Source organism: Octodon degus, unplaced genomic scaffold (assembly GCF_000260255.1).
Source record: "Octodon degus isolate 3935 unplaced genomic scaffold, OctDeg1.0 scaffold00276, whole genome shotgun sequence".
Taxonomy (NCBI): domain Eukaryota; kingdom Metazoa; phylum Chordata; class Mammalia; order Rodentia; family Octodontidae; genus Octodon; species Octodon degus.
In genome coordinates this window covers 2,002,797-2,021,208 of record NW_004524852.1, presented here as the reverse complement: position 1 = coordinate 2,021,208, position 18,412 = coordinate 2,002,797, and the positions used below count along the sequence as shown (strand labels likewise).

Genomic DNA, 18,412 nt, shown 5'->3' with positions numbered 1-18,412 from the left:
TATATTCTCTGAGATTTTCTTGCATCTGTGCGTGTTTCTCTGGGATTTTTCCCTGAGGTCATTTCTTTCCCTCTGGGACTCTGTCTCTCTCTCTCTATGAGCTCTGTGTGTCTGACTACAGTCTCTCCCTCTGCCTTTTGTCTGATACCTTTATCATTAACTTTCCTCTATTTCTTTGAACTTAATCCTAACCTTTTCTTTTCTTTCTTCTTCTTCTATCTACTTGTTCACAGACCTTCTGGAAAAATCCAGAGTTATTTTCCAGCTGAAAGCAGAGAGAGATTATCACATTTTCTACCAAATCTTGTCTAACAAAAAGCCTGAGCTGCTGGGTGAGTCAGAGCCACCGACTGAGACTAGCTATCTCCATGGCAACCTGGCCCCCTCCGCCTGTAGCTAGATTCTGTTGGCATCCCCTGGCTTTCACGGTGCTGCAGGATTCACTTCTGCAGAATGTGGAGCCGAGTCAAGCCCTGTCCTGTGTTTCTCCCTGGGCCGTGTGTTATGGTCAGCAGCTCCCATGAGAACTAGAGGCTTGTGTCATATCTGAGCACATTTTCTCCCATTAGACATGCTGCTGATCACCAACAACCCCTATGATTATGCATTCATCTCCCAAGGAGAGACCACTGTGGCCTCGATTGATGACTCTGAAGAGCTCATGGCCACTGATGTAAGTGTGTGAGGATCAGCCAGTGAGTGGAGGGGGAGCAATGGCAGCACACAGGGCAGAGCTGAGGAGGCACTGACTGTCTCTGTTCAAAGTGGCTCAGCACTGTAGGGCAGCCAGAATATGCACTGTGACCAGGATGTGCTGGGATATGGGCGAGATGAGATAAGATTGTCTAGTATTTGGTATTCAGTCAAACCAGAGAGGGCAGAATGTCATGGGACAGAGAGACAAATGAGGCAAGAAATAAAGGATCACAAAGGAGAAAGGGGAAGGAAAGTCACTAGGATGCTCAGGGCTAGGACAGGCTGTTGAGTAAAGGATAGATATGTACAAGTATAGAAGACCGAGAAGGGAAGACAGTGTAGGGACTGGAAACATAAGTGGGTTCATGCCCAGAGGACAGCTGTGACCAATAGAAGGCACAAGTCTGTGACAGTTGCCTGTCCCAGTATCTTCCATCTTTGTCCTGGAGTTCTTCATTGGCTGTGGTAGTTTCAGAATTGGAAGTGACTAAGGAGACAAGTTCTCCCTCCAACTTGGCTGTTGATAACTGATCAGACCTTCTTCTGGGATTCCTGGAAATGGGGTGTGCCTACAGAATGCCTTTGATGTGCTGGGTTTCACTCCGGAGGAGAAGAACTCCATCTATAAGCTGACTGGAGCTATCATGCACTTTGGAAACATGAAGTTCAAACAGAAGCAGCGAGAGGAACAGGCAGAGCCAGATGGCACTGAAGGTGGGAGGCAGAGGAGTTGGGGGACGCATGTCCAGTCATTGAAGGCTACATCTGTACAACAGTCATTCTTTTATGAACCTTACTACCTGGCCTTTCCTTTCAGAGGCAGACAAATCAGCCTACCTCATGGGGCTGAACTCTGCTGACTTGCTCAAGGGACTGTGCCACCCTCGGGTGAAAGTGGGCAATGAATATGTCACCAAGGGGCAGAATGTCCAGCAGGTGGGTCATCTACAGAAGAAAAATAGGTAGGGCCGGGATCCTAGCATGGTGAGGTGGAGGATCCAATTGTTCCTCAAAGCCCTGCTCATTCGGGTCTCTTTCCCACCAAATAGGTGGCATATGCTACTGGAGCACTGGCCAAGGCAGTGTATGAGAAGATGTTCAACTGGATGGTGACACGCATCAATGCCACCCTAGAGACCAAGCAGCCACGCCAGTACTTCATAGGGGTCCTCGACATCGCTGGCTTTGAGATCTTCGATGTGAGTCTGGAACCCTGGGAGTAGGGATGGCCGCTCATTCTCTCACATGATCATGGTCACTGTGCAAGGCCCGCTGGGCTGGGAAGCCAGTGGAACTCAGGCCATGCCATGGCAGTCATCGTCCCTGTCCTCAGGGGAACACACACCACCATCCCCATCCCCCTAACCTGGCCTGGAAGGGACCAGCCACCCCTGCTGGATCCAGGCAGGACACATGCTGGGCTGACCACCACGGCCCCTCAGCCTCTCTCCTGACCCACTGCTGCCCTCACCCCTCTGCAGTTCAACAGCTTTGAGCAGCTCTGCATCAACTTCACCAACGAGAAGCTGCAACAGTTCTTCAACCACCACATGTTCGTGCTGGAGCAGGAGGAGTACAAGAAGGAGGGCATCGAGTGGGAGTTCATTGACTTTGGCATGGACCTGCAGGCCTGCATTGACCTCATCGAGAAGGTGTCCCCTGACCCCTGCTGTGCCTCCTCCTCTGCCACCCCAGCCCAAGTGGCAGCCCCATCCCTTCTGGGTGGTGCGATCTGACTAGCAGAAGTGAGGCTGAAGAATCCCGAGCCCCAGTTTCCAGGGCCCTTTGATGGTCTAGAACCCAGGGGCTTGAGAGTGGGCCTGTGGAGGACAGGCCCCTGCAGGGTGGTCTCCCCTAGCATCAGGCTTGCTGGTCCTCGCTTACACAGCCAAGGACCGGGATGTGTCACATGGTGTGCTTTCAGCTCCCTCTCAGGGGTCTGGTGATGGAGTGGTGCCAGCCGGTAGATAACTGTTCTCCTCACTGAGCTGAATCCATTAATGCCCGGAGAGCATCTCCACAGGCACACAAGGGCTGCAGAGCAGACCCCATCTCCAACTGTGTGGAGCACACTTGGTGACATGCTCTCCTTGCCCTCAGCCCATGGGCATCATGTCCATCCTGGAGGAGGAGTGCATGTTCCCCAAGGCCACTGACATGACCTTCAAGGCCAAGCTGTATGACAACCACCTGGGCAAGTCCAGCAACTTCCAGAAACCACGCAACATCAAGGGGAAACAGGAGGCCCACTTCTCCCTGATCCACTATGCTGGTACCGTAGACTACAACATCTTGGGCTGGCTGCAGAAGAACAAGGACCCACTCAACGAGACAGTGGTGGGCCTGTACCAGAAGTCCTCCCTCAAGCTTCTCAGCAATCTTTTTGCTAACTATGCTGGGGCTGATGCACGTAAGTAAGGTCCAGGACCAAGGGGATTGAGGAGCCGGTCTCTGCCATGCTTCTGAGGGAGGTCAACTGCTGAAACCCTTCCTATCAGGCTGTAATCTGAGGCCCACAGACTTAGTGGGGTGGAACAGGGTAAAGATACGGGAGCAGCCACATTGAAGACCCTAATCTGTGAGGTGGGAGGAGGGGCTGTGATTCTGTGCCTTATGCCCTTGTCTCTCCACTCACCTACTGACACTCGCTTTGATGACCTCCTCCCACAGCTGTCGACAAGGGCAAAGGCAAGGCCAAGAAAGGCTCATCCTTTCAGACTGTGTCAGCTCTGCACCGGGTGAGCCTGAGTCTCTGGCCCAGCATGGATCCCAGCACCTCATGTCCCCAGGCCACTCCCCAGCTCCAGCACTTCCCTGCCTGTTCATCTCAGTCCCTCTCCTCCCATCCTCCTCTGTCTGTTCCCCATGCTTTCCACTCCTGTTCCCTTCCCTTCATCTCCTGGCCACTAATTTCACTCACTTCCCCCTCTCACCTTCCTTCTCTTTTCTTGCCTGGCTTCCATCTTCTCTCCTCAGGCATGCTTTCCACCTGCCTGTTTCCATTCCTTCAACCCTTACATTCTCACTATCTCTCTTTCCCCTTTTATTCCTTCCTTCCTTTCCATCTCTTCTCACTTCCTTCCTACCCCTCTTGCTTCTTCCATCACAGGAAAACCTGAACAAGTTAATGACCAACTTGCGCTCCACCCACCCCCACTTTGTGCGTTGCATCATCCCCAATGAGACCAAGTCCCCAGGTGAGCCCACAAACACGGACCAGCCCACCACTGGGCATGCACTGCCCAAGCATCAGGGCCTCCCAAGGCATCTCTTCATCTACTACCACAGTGGTTTCCAAATCACATCCCCTAGACTTTCCCTCCCATAGCCACCTCACACTTGGACTGTATGATTCCAGGTTAACTCTAAGGTACTTTGATGGGTATTAGCTCGTTACTCACTTATAACCCTGCCCTCCACTGGGAAACATAGGACAGTCAATAAGGACAAGAAGAAGCAAGTCAACCAAACCCTTTGGCCTTGTCTAAAAAATGGAATATATCTGCTCTGGGTACCACATACGGTAAGAAGGAAAAGCCATATAAAATAAGAAACATTATCTGGGCATAATAGTGCATGCTTATAATCCCAGAACTAGGAAAGCTGAAGCAGTGAGAGTTTGAGCCCCGCCTGGACTACATAGTGACTGTAAAGCCAGCCTGAACCACATAGTGAGACTCTGTCTCAAATGAAACAAAATAAAATATATAAAACTAGGAAATGTTAAAGTCCTTTTTTTACTCTTAAAAATGTACCTGTGGAATAACAAATAAGGATTATTAACTGACTTGCTGAAGTTACAGGCAAAAAAGTGCCAGAACCAAGATCAGAACCCAGGACTTTTAGTTCTCTCAGAACTCTCATCACACACTCCTTCCCTCTTGCTACAGGGGTAATAGACAATCCTCTGGTCATGCACCAGCTGCGCTGCAACGGTGTGCTGGAGGGCATCCGCATCTGCAGGAAGGGCTTCCCCAACCGCATCCTCTACGGGGACTTCCGGCAGAGGTGGGCACAGGGGGCTGTGGAGCTCAGGGAGGATGGGCAGCACGGGGAGCTTGGGCTGCCATGTGGCGGTGGGAGTCTGCAGGGGGCGCTGGAATTGGGTGGGCAGAGCAGATCCTGGCAGAACTGGGCTGACTGTGGCACTTCCTTCCCCAGGTATCGGATCCTGAACCCCGCAGCCATTCCTGAGGGGCAGTTCATTGACAGCAGGAAAGGGGCTGAGAAGCTGCTAGGCTCCCTGGACATTGACCACAATCAATACAAGTTTGGCCACACCAAGGTAAGGAAATGCAAGAGGCAAATTATGTCTTGTGCTTTGACTCCTTACCTTGTGATTCCTTTCCTTGCATCATTCATCCCAGGGATACTGCTGAACCCTACACTATCCCTTGACACCCCAGTACTATTCCGCTGTCTGTACTCCAGCTGCCACTGACCCCCTTTGTCTCCCCAGTCCTTCCCTAAATCATTGCCTGTCCTAAGATAATCATCATCACCTTCTTTCACACTCTCCTTCCTAGTCCAGCCCAACACACACTTTCTCTGCAGGTGTTCTTCAAGGCCGGGCTGCTGGGGCTGCTGGAGGAGATGCGAGATGAGCGGCTGAGTCGCATCATCACACGCATCCAAGCGCAGTCCCGGGGTGTGCTCTCCAGAATGGAGTACAAGAAGCTACTGGAACGCAGGTATGAAAGCTCAAAAAAAGGTTCCCAGCCTCTCTGACATATAGGCATATACAGGAAGAAAGGTGTTACTGGGTATTCAAACAAAGACACCTACAGGAGTTAGGGCCTTGGATGGAGACAGCTTGGGCCTTGGAGATGGTGGAATGGGTAAAGAAAAAGGGGTATTACCTAGGAGCCAGGACCTGAAATGGGAAGGAGGCAGGAGGGTTCACTGACCACCCTGTCACTGGGCCTATACAGAGATTCCCTGCTGATAATCCAGTGGAACATTCGAGCCTTCATGGGTGTCAAGAATTGGCCATGGATGAAGCTCTTCTTCAAGATCAAGCCACTGCTGAAGAGTGCAGAAACAGAGAAGGAGATGGCCACCATGAAGGAGGAGTTCGGGCGCATCAAAGAAGCACTGGAGAAGTCTGAGGCTCGCCGGAAGGAGCTGGAGGAGAAGATGGTGTCTCTGCTGCAGGAGAAGAATGACCTGCAGCTCCAAGTGCAGGCGGTGAGGCTCCAGAGCCCTGTTGGCCCCCTTCGACCATCCTATTCTTCCTAAAACCTATGTACCTCCTACCCAAGAGCTCACAGAGTGGTGTCTTCAAAGCAAGAAGATTCTGGGGGGGGGGTGAGATAACTCAGTGGGCTAAAGCACCTGCTTAGGCAAGCTTAGGCAGGTGCAGGAGACCACAGTTCAATCCCTGGCATCATATGCCGGCCAAAAAAAGAAGGATTCTGGGATCACACTTCCAAAGTGGTCCCTTAAGAGAAGTGAAAGTACAAAGAATTAACTTTTAAATATATAGGCTTTCTATGTGGATTCAACCTGGATTCACAGCTTAATAATTTTATGACCTTGGGGAAATCACAGGTCATCTTTAAGCCTCAATTCTTTCATCTCTAGACAGGGAATAAAGCTGACCGTCTTACTAGGTTGTTAATACATAAAGCACTTGTCATCAACAAATATAATTCTTCTTTAGTAGTGGAGACTAGAGCACAAGAGCAAAATAAAATCCTTTACTTACCTTTTCTGCTCCTCTTTCCAATACTTCTAAGTCATGCTGCCTAAAACTCTTCCTTTCTCCACTCTTCTGAGGTTATTCTCACTGAGAGTCCCTTGGAGTACCCCTCCTATTTGAGGCAAGCTCAAGGCCCTGCCCACTGAGCAGCCCGGTTCACATTTTGCCCTCAGGAACAAGACAACCTGGCTGATGCAGAGGAGCGCTGCGACCAGCTGATCAAGAACAAGATCCAGCTGGAGGCCAAGGTGAAGGAGATGAATGAGAGGCTGGAGGACGAGGAGGAGATGAATGCCGAGCTCACCGCCAAGAAGCGAAAGCTGGAAGATGAATGCTCAGAGCTCAAAAGGGACATTGATGACCTGGAGCTGACACTGGCCAAGGTGGAAAAGGAGAAGCACGCAACAGAGAACAAGGTAAAGACAGCCCCCTCTGGCCCAAGCCCAGGCATCCTCAGATTCCCAGACCAGAGTGTGATGCTGGTCCTTAGCATGGAGGTCTCCACAGATGTCCCTAGCTGTTGGCCTTTGGCTCTGAAGGGGTGGGTGCTCTGGTTGGCAGGTGAAGAACCTGACGGAGGAGATGGCTGGGCTGGATGAGATCATTGCCAAGCTGACCAAGGAGAAGAAAGCCCTGCAGGAGGCCCACCAGCAGGCTCTGGATGACCTTCAGGCCGAGGAGGACAAGGTCAATACCCTGACCAAGGCTAAGGTCAAGCTGGAACAACAAGTGGATGATGTGAGTAGACTGAGCGCAGAGGCTCCCAAACAAATCCTGTCTGTCCATGCACAGAGGTTTGTGAAACTCTGTCTCTCTGTCTTTGTCTCTGTATCTGTCTGTCTGTCTGTCTCTGTCCCTCTCTCTCTGCTTGCTGTGTGTCTGTGTATTTGAGAAGGGGATGCTTAAAGGGGTTTATTCTCTGGAGATGTTCTTAGAAGAAAGGTGGGGAATACAAAAGGAGAAGGGTTTGCAATCTAAATTATGTATCTGATCATTCATATAAGTAATAAAGATGGAATTTATTTAATTTATGTTTAATTCCCTATATCTCTGCCATTGGCCACAAGAATTAAAAGGTGTACTCATAAGAACAGGATTCATGGGCTGGTGAGATGGCTCAGTGGTCTAAAGCACCTACTTAGAACAAGTTCAGCAAAGCACAGGGACCGTGGATCAATCCCCCAGCACCACATGCCAGCCAGCCCCGCCCCCTGGTGGGCTGAGCTGGCCCCCCCACACGCACACATAAATAAAATAAAATTAAAGAAAAAAAAAAGAACAGGATTCATTTATCTGGGAGTTTTTTGAGGTTCCTCACAAAGGATCTTTGAACTTCTAATATTTTCAGCAGAATCTGGTCAAGTCATCTAATGTTCCCTCAGAGGCACCTATCTCCACTAAACCCCTTATCACTCTGTATCATAATTATTTATATAACTATCTCAGCCACGAGACTGGGATCTCCCTTTTGATGGGAACTTAGATTGATTTGATTTTGTGTCTGCAGTGCCCTGGTATGAGTCACAGACCATGGTACCAGCAGGTTCTTAAAAAATATTGAAGGAATGAATGTGTATTTGCAGTTTCATCTCACAACCATTCATTCATTCACCCACTCACCAAGTACTGCATTCATCCAGCAGCCCCTAACTTCTTGGAATTCTTGCAGTCCCGGGAAACACTTGGTCCACTCTGAGAAAGGTTTCCCAAGTGTATCTAGGATTCCCCAAACAGAGAAACTAAGCCACAACATCACCACACCAGGATGCCTGACCTCATGGGCCCTGGCTGGGCCTTCTCTCCACCAGCTGGAGGGATCCCTGGAGCAGGAGAAGAAGGTGCGCATGGACCTGGAGCGGGCAAAGCGGAAGCTGGAGGGTGACCTGAAGCTGACCCAGGAGAGCATCATGGACCTGGAGAATGACAAGCAGCAGCTGGATGAGCGACTGAAAAAGTACCATGTTCCTGCCCCCTCTCCTCCTCTCTAGCCTGCAGCCTGCTCAGCCCATGACAGTACAAGTTGACACCATCCTGAGAGACAATGACCTCATGCAGCATCCACAAGCTCCACCAGTGGGCAAAGCCTCCAAAGAGAGGGTTTTCATCCCCAGACTCAACAGCAGGGCCCCTCAATCTTTCCTGGCAAAACATCTAATGTGGTCCCTCAAGCCCTTTCTTCTTGTAGGTTCTCAGTTGGATAACAGCTTGGTCTCCTTGCCACAACTCTAAAGCCTCTCAGAAAAGTCCCTTTTGGGTGTTTCACAGAGAGTCCAGAGGGCAGGGGGAAAAAAAAAAAAAAAGTTCTGCCCACAGGCCCAAGGGCAGAAAAATCAGATCATTTCTTTTCCTGAGTAACCTGTAGTCCTGATTCTAACAGAAGTCCTTCCAACATGCACAAACCCAAGCATAAGCCAACAGTGAACTGTAGAACATTTGTGGTAGGTGGTGGTGCTGTGGATCAAAGCCAGGGCTCCACATATGCTGGGCAAGTGCTCCACCCCTGTGCTACCCGAGCCCTGCAGAACACACCCTGACACCAGAGGGTCTCACAGTACTTCTATTTCTGGTGTGCATGGGGCTATTCTCCCTTCCCTGGGCACAGAGTTTTTGAATGAATAAATAAATAAGTAAATAAGTGATCCTATTCTTGTTGGACTTCAGTCTGACAACAGGTGTCACACCTTTGGAGACCCTACATCACCCCTGGAGACTTTTTCTGATTAAATCCTGCTGTTTGTTTTGTTACCATGTCCAACTGCTGGTGGGTGGCCCAGGGCCCTACCAGCCTCCCCTGCCTCACCCTACTTCCTCCCCTATAGGAAGGACTTTGAGCTGAATGCGCTCAATGCCAGGATTGAGGATGAGCAGGCCCTGGGCAGCCAGCTCCAGAAAAAACTCAAAGAGCTCCAGGTAAGGCTGGGAAGCCCAAGCTGGTTGCTTCTGTCCTCTGGCTGGTTCTCAGCATCCCTGACGCCCCTCCAAGATACCCTATCACCAACATTACAGGAGCTCACTATGTGTACTAGAAAGGAGACAAAGCTGTCACAGTGTCCCCATGGAACATCCTGGGGGGCTGCATGAGCCAAAGAAAACATAGGTAGAGATCGTGAGAAGGACCTTGGGGGACAGAAACTTTGGCTTCCTGTCTCAGCTCTGCTTTAGCTGAGTGATCATGGAGAGACCACCCCAGGTCTCTGGATCTCCATGCCTTCTTTCCTCACCTGGTAACTTTTAAGGTCCCTACAATCACAATGAGCAGTACTGACAGAGCAGACATTGAAGTAGGTCTATAGCTGTCAAGAGGTATAGCTTTCACACTCTAAATTTTGTAGGGTTTTTTAGCCATTAAACTGTTTAAATACCTCTAAAAGATAAGTTTCTCTATCCCTCTTCGAGAGCAAGCTTCAATTGCTTTTCTTCCACTAAACAGAACACATAATGTTCTGGCCTAAAAGAAGGCTAACTGGCCTATTCAAGTCATCTTCCCCAAATCCTTTTGCACCCAAATCAGCTTGACTCGCTGCTTCCCAGGTGCCAGGAGTCTTTTCGATTCCTGGCTCCAGTGAAGAATTAGATGCTGGTCTGAGCCTCTGTATCCCTGCCCAGGCGCGCATCGAGGAGCTGGAGGAGGAGCTGGAGGCTGAGCGTACTGCCCGCGCCAAGGTGGAGAAGCTTCGCTCAGACCTGTCCCGAGAACTGGAGGAGATCAGCGAGCGGCTGGAGGAGGCCGGCGGTGCCACGTCCGTGCAGATCGAGATGAACAAGAAGCGCGAGGCCGAGTTCCAGAAGATGCGGCGCGACCTGGAGGAGGCCACGCTGCAGCACGAGGCCACCGCCGCGACGCTGCGCAAGAAGCACGCGGACAGCGTGGCCGAGCTGAGCGAGCAGATCGACAACCTGCAGCGGGTGAAGCAGAAGCTGGAGAAGGAGAAGAGCGAGTTCAAGCTGGAGCTGGACGATGTCACCTCCAACATGGAGCAGATCATCAAGGCCAAGGTGCGGCCTCTGGGCTCTCCCTTTCACACTTTGTTTCTTTTACATTTCTTCTGTGACGGTTTACTTTCCCACTGCCCTCCCTTTCTTTCTTTCCATACCTTCCCCTTACCTTTTCCTTTAACCACACCCTGACACCCCTCGCAGTTTCTCCTGCATTCACTGTCTAACTACTTCCTCTCGCAGGCCAACCTGGAGAAGATGTGCAGGACCCTGGAAGACCAGATGAATGAGCACCGCAGCAAGGCTGAGGAGACCCAGCGTTCTGTCAATGACCTCACCAGCCAACGGGCCAAACTGCAAACTGAGAATGGTGAGCCTGGAGCTGGGCTCCCAGGACCCCACCCCAAGCTGCTGGCTTCCTCAGCAACCCCAGCCACCAGCACACCACCCCTCACATTCATGCAGAGTCTCTGGAGAACAGAATTTGAGGCATTGGGAGTGGCTGGGCGGTCAAGAGTGGCTGACATTCAAAAGCTGAGCATCCCTTGGCACCTCCCCAGGTGAGCTGTCTCGGCAGCTGGATGAGAAGGAAGCACTGATCTCACAGCTGACCCGAGGCAAGCTCACCTACACCCAGCAGCTGGAAGACCTCAAGAGGCAGCTGGAGGAGGAGGTTAAGGTGAGGCCGGGACCCAGGCCATGGGGCTCAAGCAAGAGACACATCCAGTGGCCTTTCATCTGTCCTGCTTGCTCTCCCCAAACTGAGGCTTGCTCTTATCCATTATTCTCTGCGAATCACAAGCAAGAATAATAGCACAAACCCTGCCATACACCTCCCAAATCTATTCCCCAGGCCAAAGTCATATGCCACCATCCCTGGGCAGGAGGAAGGGTTGAGGTGTGCAAGTGGCAAGAAAACAAACTAGGAGGCAGATTATGACTTGATTAGGCACAGGGTAGGATGCAGAGACTATAGGAAAGGGGCCAGGAAAAGATCAGCAGGGTGATCTGAAAACTGGAGAAAGAAACTAAAATAGAGCCTATTCCTAGAACTTTGCTGAGTCCATGAAAAGGGGGGGAAACATGAATTTTTTTTTATTTTTTTTATTTTTTTTTAATTTTTTTTTTAATTTTTATTTTTTATTTTGTGTGTGTATGTGTGTGTGTGTGGCCAGCTCAGCCCACCTGGGGGCGGGGCTGGCTGGCATGTGGTGCTGGGGGATCGAACCGCAGTCCCTGTGCTTCGCTAAGCTTGTTCTAAGTAGGTGCTTTAGACCACTGAGCCATCTCACCAGCCCCGGGAAACATGAATTTTAGAAAACACCAGGGCTCAATATTAACCTGCCTCTTATAGTCTGGCAATCTTGGGAAGCAACCCCCGGCCTCTCTGAGCCCCCAGTGAAGTGCTGGTAATGCTGCCTCAGGGAGGGGCACAGGGCAGCGGGCAGTGCTGCACCAGCCTTCACTGCCATGGTTGCTCTACATCATTGCAGGGCCACTGGGGACTTGGACATAGATGGTGAGGTTGGGGTGAAGAGACAGACAGGGCAGGAGCTGCTCTGTGGAGAAAGCTGACACACCTCCTGCTGACCCTCTCGCCCCAGGCCAAGAACGCCCTGGCACATGCACTGCAGTCAGCCCGGCATGACTGTGACCTGCTACGGGAACAGTATGAGGAGGAGACAGAGGCCAAAGCTGAACTTCAGCGTGTGCTGTCCAAGGCCAACTCGGAGGTGGCCCAGTGGAGGACCAAGTATGAGACGGATGCCATCCAGCGCACCGAGGAGCTGGAGGAGGCCAAGTGAGTTCCGGGCAGACCCCTCTGGCTGAGGCTACTCTGTGCACAGGATTCCTCAGTAGCAGTAGATCTCATTTGGGAGTTGCCCCCGCCCTACCTCCTGCTCCTCTCAGGAAAGCTTTTTGCTCGAATTATGTTTCTCATTCAAATATAAGACGAACAAAAGGTTTGTCTGAGGGCTGAGTGCTCCCACCTAGGGCAGGTGCCAAGACGGACAGGGTAGGAATGCACTGCAGGAGCCCATGTCTCCTGAACATAGGGCCACAGTCCGGCCTGGAACAGGGGGATACTGCATGGCCCCCCAGGGGTCATGAGTCTTTACACCCTGCCACCAAGATCCTCAGCCTGACCTAGGAGCCCATCCTCAGGCTTCTCTGAATGCTTCTGAGTTTTCAAGGGTTGTCTTCCAGAAGGCTTATGTTGTTTCCTCTTGTTCAAACCCACATCTTCCATCCTCCCTGTCCTGGCCCACCCTCCCTCTTGCAGGAAGAAGCTGGCCCAGCGGCTACAGGATGCCGAGGAGGCTGTGGAGGCCGTCAACGCCAAGTGCTCCTCGCTAGAGAAGACCAAGCACCGGCTACAGAACGAGATCGAGGACCTCATGGTGGATGTGGAGCGCTCCAACGCTGCCGCAGCAGCCCTGGACAAGAAGCAGAGGAACTTCGACAAGGTGGGCAGTGGGCTGGAATAGCAGCCAGCGTGCGGGGCAGGGGCACTGGGAGGACAGTGTCAGGGCGAGGCCAGAGCCGACCTCTGGGCAGCCAGGGGAGGAGGGCTGCTGAGGCCAGGCAAGGGGCCCACAGTACCTGGGCTGCACAGTGAGCTGTGTGCCCTGCAGATCCTGGCTGAGTGGAAGCAGAAGTATGAGGAGTCACAGTCAGAGCTGGAGTCGTCCCAGAAGGAGGCGCGCTCCCTGAGCACCGAACTGTTCAAGCTCAAGAACGCATATGAGGAGTCACTGGAGCACCTGGAGACCTTCAAGCGGGAGAACAAGAACCTGCAGGGTGAGCTGGTGGTCAGAGGGGTCACAGGCAGTGTCCCCAGGGGAGGCTGCCTAGGAGCCCCAAGGCAGGCCAGGGCAACAGGCTTGCCCTCTAACTCTTTGGGATCGTAGCAGCCCCCTGCTAAATCACCGTGTTCCCCACGCAGAGGAGATCTCTGACCTAACCGAGCAGCTGGGCTCCAGTGGAAAGAGCATCCACGAACTGGAGAAGATCCGCAAGCAGCTGGAGGCAGAGAAGCTGGAACTGCAGTCCGCCCTGGAGGAGGCCGAGGTGCCTGTGCAGGGTGGCAGGGCAGGGCGAGGAGGGCCAAGCTCTAGGCTGCAGTCCCTGTTTTCATATCTTTTGCTTTCTGCCCGATTCCTAGAGCTGAAGACAGTGTCCAGCACACACAACACTGTACCTGTTTTGTCTTAGACAAGCTCCTGAGTTCCCATTTCCATTCACTCCCAGCCCCCAGTCCACCTCTGCCTGCCTCTGTGGTTGTTACACTCTGTGCCTGATTACTTCTGTTTCCTTGGCAACACCTTTCTCTTCATTTCCCTCTTTATCTTCAAGGCTGGCTCTCCTCTGTGAGGGACTAGATCACCTTTTCTTAGGTTTGTTTTCATTTTTCTTGTACATTCTGTTTTTCTTTTCTTTTCTGCTGCTCCGACTGAGCCACTTAAATTTTGTGTGTGGGTAGGTACTGGGGAACAAACTACCTCCCCAGCCCCATGTTTAAAATTTTTCAGTTTTGAGACAGGATCTCTCCTAGTGGCCCAGGCATAACTTGAATTTGTGATCCTCCTGTTTCAACTTCCCAAAGGAATGGGATTACAGCCATGTTCTACAACGCCCAGCCACTTACACTCTTGAGCCTTCTCTGTTTCTACGATTTGTGGACAGATACCTGCCCTACCCAACCTAGGTGCTGGCTGCCAATCTCAGGCTTCTCCCTCCACCTCCCTCCTAGGCCTCCCTGGAGCATGAAGAGGGCAAGATCCTCCGCGCCCAGCTGGAGTTTAACCAGATTAAAGCAGACATGGAGCGGAAGCTGGCCGAGAAGGACGAGGAGATGGAGCAGGCCAAGCGCAACCACCTGCGCGTGGTGGACTCACTGCAGACCTCACTGGACGCAGAGACACGCAGCCGCAATGAGGCACTGCGGGTGAAGAAGAAGATGGAGGGCGACCTCAATGAGATGGAGATCCAGCTCAGCCATGCCAACCGCTTGGCTGCAGAGGCCCAGAAGCAAGTCAAGAGCCTCCAAAGCTTGCTGAAGGTGCATGGAGACTCCTGGAAGTGGAGGTCACCTTGCTCAGAGAGGGGCTGGCTTTCCTATCCTCTCAGACCTGACTGAGCAGCTGATCAGGGGTAGTGTCCCTCCTTGTGTCGTTGATGGCCCCCTCCTATGCCAGCACATCAGGCTTCCCATCCACATCCATTTCCACAGAACCATCTCACGCTGCTTCTTCTGGTCCTCAGGACACCCAGATCCAGCTGGATGATGCGGTCCGGGCCAACGATGACCTGAAGGAGAACATCGCCATCGTGGAGCGGCGCAATAACTTGCTGCAGGCTGAGCTGGAGGAGCTGCGTGCTGTGGTGGAGCAGACAGAGAGGTCTCGGAAGCTGGCCGAGCAGGAGCTCATTGAGACCAGTGAGCGGGTGCAGCTGCTGCACTCCCAGGTGGGCAGCACCCTTCGCACACAGAGGGAAGTGGGGCTGGCAGAACTCAGCCGGTGAGGATGGAGCGACTCATACTCAGCGTCTTTCCTCTGTACCCACTCTCTATCCTCAGAACACCAGCCTCATCAACCAGAAGAAGAAGATGGAGTCCGACCTCTCCCAGCTCCAGACTGAAGTGGAGGAAGCAGTGCAGGAGTGCAGGAATGCTGAGGAGAAGGCCAAGAAGGCCATCACGGATGTGAGTGCCCCTCAACCCAAACCTCTGGCTCTAGGCAGCATCTCCCTGGACCAGGCAGCGAGGGGTTGAGGATGTCTCTCCTCTCCCCTGTGTATAGGCCGCCATGATGGCCGAGGAGCTGAAGAAGGAGCAGGACACAAGCGCCCACCTGGAGCGCATGAAGAAGAACATGGAGCAGACCATCAAGGACCTGCAGCACCGTCTGGACGAGGCCGAGCAGATCGCCCTCAAGGGCGGCAAGAAGCAGCTGCAGAAGCTGGAGGCACGAGTGCGGGAGCTGGAGAATGAGCTGGAGGCGGAGCAGAAGCGCAATGCGGAATCGGTCAAGGGCATGAGGAAGAGCGAGCGTCGCATCAAGGAGCTCACCTACCAGGTGCGGGTGGAGGGACAGGGCGTAGATGTGCCACAGCTTTCCCAGCTGCACCGCCTGGCTCACACAGGGACCCTGCTGAGCCACCCTCCCGGAAGGCCAGGCAACCCTGCTGTTCTTGAGATGCTGTCCAGGCTAGTCCTAGAGTGGTAGTGTTTATAACTGAGATGCTGTGCATAGATTAATTTCCTTTCATGCTCTCTGGGACCGCTTCAGCCTGATTCCATAAATTTTTGTAGCAAAGAAGAATCTACTTCTACTTCCTGAAATCTCATTTACAAGCATTTTTTCAGATTTTTTATAACTCGCAGTGCTATCATGAAGGCTTCAAAATAGCCCAAAGAATCTTTCCAGCTTCTATCAGCCCAACAGGAAGGGAGATCATGTGGTGTAGGAACAAGAGTGAGGTGATGGAAAATGACTTGGTGATCTTCCATGGAAGGTCTGAGACAAGTAAGAGGAGCCTGAGTAAAAGACCTCTGAATATTCTATGACCTCCATCTCCCAAGTCAGTTTTTGCTCTTGCTCCTCACAGTATCCTGGGAACGAAAACCATAAGAGATAAAAGTGTTGTGCCATTAGACAGATGGACACAAGAGGCACAGGAATGAGATGACAGATGCAGAACCAAAACCTGGCACGAACACTAGAAGAAATGGCATCCTAGTACATACAATAATATGGAGATATTGATGATCAAGTGACACTGAATCTAGTCATCCTGTTGCCTGAATTACGGCCTAGTACAGTGAGTTAGAGCGTTGGGCTATGATAGATTAGAATAATCTGAGTCGTGATAATCCCCACTTCTTTCTTCCTTGCAGGTGCCTCCACATGACCACATTAGCAAATTCCCTTTGATTCTGAGATCCTTCCTCCACTTCCATCTCTAGGTTTTCACTGCTTTGTGAATTCCTGACTGAGAGGCCTGCCCTTCCCCATTCATTTACAAATGGCGTCAGGGATGGAATCTTTCTCACCACCACTCTGACCTGAGCCACTGGAAGGAGGGGCAGCTGAGGCCTGAGGAGAACAGTGGCATGAATGGGGGAGGAAAAGTAATTATTCTTGTTCCTTCCCCAAAACTGTTTTCTCTCACCCACCTCTCCCAGACAGAGGAGGACAAGAAGAACCTGCTGCGGCTGCAGGACCTGGTGGACAAGCTGCAGCTGAAGGTCAAGGCCTACAAGCGCCAGGCTGAGGAGGCGGTGAGTAACTCTGCTCAGGTCAAAGCCTGTAGGAAGGACTCAAGGGAGCCACTGCCCCAGGCCAGGAGGCTTAGGGCCCAGGCCTCCTCTCACCTCAGGCTCCCTCTGCCCACAGGAGGAGCAGGCCAACACCAACCTGTCCAAGTTCCGAAAGGTGCAGCACGAGCTGGATGAGGCAGAGGAGCGGGCAGACATTGCCGAGTCCCAGGTCAACAAGCTTCGGGCCAAGAGCCGTGACATTGGCACCAAGGTGGGCCCCTCCCCTGGGCTTCAGTAGCCACCCTACACAGCCACCCCTCCTCTCTTGGCTTCTGACAGTGCAACCTCACACCAAGGGTGCCTCTCTCTGATACAATCCCCAAGTAATCCAGTAAGCCCCAAAGGCCAAGATAACTGAATTCCCTGTGATTTTTAAGCCTCTTCCTACCCACTCAGTGATCCTACGAGCCCCAGCCCTAGGGTGATCTGCAACCCTACAAAATCCCAACTTACATTTGCCACATATTTTTCAGTGTGTACACTGCTCCCACCAAGGGCTTGTATCAGGCCACACGGGAGGCCTCCACCCACCCACACCCTGGTCTCACCTTTGTTCTCCATTCTCCACCACTCCTGTACCTCTCCACAGCTAATTTGAATTTTCTTTCTTTTCAAAAGGGCTTGAATGAGGAGTAGTTTTGCCACATCCAGATCTGCTCAGTCCTGAGGGTGCCAATGAAGCCCCTAGACCTGGTGCCTGCATAGGAGCCCCTTGGGAGGAACCAGAATAAAGCAATTGTCCTGAAGCTACACCCTGCCTCAGTTCTTCACTGCCTCCCATCAATGGGGCCCTGGGTGGGGGTAGGGATGAGCCCTGGGTGTGGAGTGGTGAGGACTCCAGAGGAGGAGCAACAGCTTCAAAGGCCAGGTGAAGAGGCCTCTCCCAGGACCCGGGAGGTTCAGACTCCTCCTAGGAGCAGTCCTGTCTGTGGACCCCCAACACACAAATTCAATGTGGTCAAACCGGAAAAAGAGGTAGCACCTCTCTTCCCTCTCACTGGCCTGGCACCCCAGAGGGCTTGAAAGGGGCCTTACAGAAACACCTAAGTTCACCAAGGGCACCCTGAGCATCTATAGTCCTGCACTGCAACTCTGACAACACTGTCCCTCACTGGTAACACCTGGGGCTGAGGCCAGGGAAGGAGGCTTGGCGTACAAGGGATGACCTTATACACCTGCAGTGCCCCTACAGAAGTGTGACCCGCTTGAGGTAATGGCCCCCTAAGCCCTCCCTTCGCAAGTCTCTGAGTGCACACGAGGATCACAGTTGTCCTCCAGATACAACCAGTCCCAGAGCCCACCCCTCTCCCACCCAGCACAGAGGAAGGCACCCTTAGCCCACTGTTCTTCCTTCCTTTTTTCTCTCCCCCAAGGCTCAGTGCCTGGGTGAAGGGTTCCCGGTTCGTTTCTCATTTCCCCGCTTAACTTGCATGCACAAGGCCGCTCTCCTCTGTGATTGCTGGAACGTGGAGTTCTTTGGCCCCTGTAATGGCAAGCATCTCAAGGGAAGCAGGCAGAGGAAGGACTAGAGAGGGCAGAGTGTGGGTGAAACTCCAGAGAGGAGGGGAAGGACAGGCTGGCAGGTGGGGGAAGGGCAAGTTCCCCTTCAACTTAGCAAGTCCAACCCCTTTCATGTTGCTGTCACAGCTGGGCTCCTTAGGATGTGCCTGGCCCCGTGGGCCTGGAAGGCAATGGGACTCACAGCCCTGCTGGGAATCTAGTGCAGCCCAGGACTTTCTCTCCCCTCAGCACCC

General features: G+C 52.4%; 2 protein-coding genes across 2 annotated transcripts in view; one reads left to right on the top strand and one right to left on the bottom strand.

Annotated features, from left to right (window-relative positions):
* Ngdn (neuroguidin) overlaps positions 1–8,258 on the bottom strand; it is a 47,697-nt gene extending 39,439 nt beyond the window's left edge. The window contains exon 1 of the mRNA XM_023706937.1: positions 8,172–8,258. The gene's annotated coding sequence lies outside the window, so the exon portion shown is untranslated. The remainder of the gene's footprint in view (positions 1–8,171) is intronic.
* The window catches only part of LOC101590320 (myosin-7), a 20,244-nt gene extending 2,834 nt beyond the window's left edge, over positions 1–17,410 (top strand). Inside the window, exons 9-39 of the mRNA XM_004646667.2 lie at positions 234–332; positions 570–673; positions 1,272–1,410; positions 1,514–1,632; positions 1,746–1,895; positions 2,178–2,348; positions 2,797–3,106; positions 3,367–3,434; positions 3,806–3,893; positions 4,587–4,704; positions 4,858–4,981; positions 5,251–5,387; positions 5,628–5,883; positions 6,571–6,813; positions 6,959–7,135; positions 8,206–8,351; positions 9,217–9,307; positions 10,004–10,393; positions 10,577–10,703; positions 10,894–11,012; positions 11,938–12,134; positions 12,618–12,801; positions 12,970–13,135; positions 13,281–13,405; positions 14,088–14,396; positions 14,600–14,803; positions 14,916–15,041; positions 15,139–15,414; positions 16,524–16,619; positions 16,735–16,869; positions 17,277–17,410. Of these exons, the coding sequence (XP_004646724.1) occupies positions 234–332; positions 570–673; positions 1,272–1,410; positions 1,514–1,632; positions 1,746–1,895; positions 2,178–2,348; positions 2,797–3,106; positions 3,367–3,434; positions 3,806–3,893; positions 4,587–4,704; positions 4,858–4,981; positions 5,251–5,387; positions 5,628–5,883; positions 6,571–6,813; positions 6,959–7,135; positions 8,206–8,351; positions 9,217–9,307; positions 10,004–10,393; positions 10,577–10,703; positions 10,894–11,012; positions 11,938–12,134; positions 12,618–12,801; positions 12,970–13,135; positions 13,281–13,405; positions 14,088–14,396; positions 14,600–14,803; positions 14,916–15,041; positions 15,139–15,414; positions 16,524–16,619; positions 16,735–16,869; positions 17,277–17,294 (5,012 nt within the window). The 3' untranslated portion in view covers positions 17,295–17,410. The remainder of the gene's footprint in view (positions 1–233; positions 333–569; positions 674–1,271; positions 1,411–1,513; positions 1,633–1,745; positions 1,896–2,177; positions 2,349–2,796; positions 3,107–3,366; positions 3,435–3,805; positions 3,894–4,586; positions 4,705–4,857; positions 4,982–5,250; positions 5,388–5,627; positions 5,884–6,570; positions 6,814–6,958; positions 7,136–8,205; positions 8,352–9,216; positions 9,308–10,003; positions 10,394–10,576; positions 10,704–10,893; positions 11,013–11,937; positions 12,135–12,617; positions 12,802–12,969; positions 13,136–13,280; positions 13,406–14,087; positions 14,397–14,599; positions 14,804–14,915; positions 15,042–15,138; positions 15,415–16,523; positions 16,620–16,734; positions 16,870–17,276) is intronic.
* Positions 17,411–18,412: the final 1,002 nt, after the last annotated feature.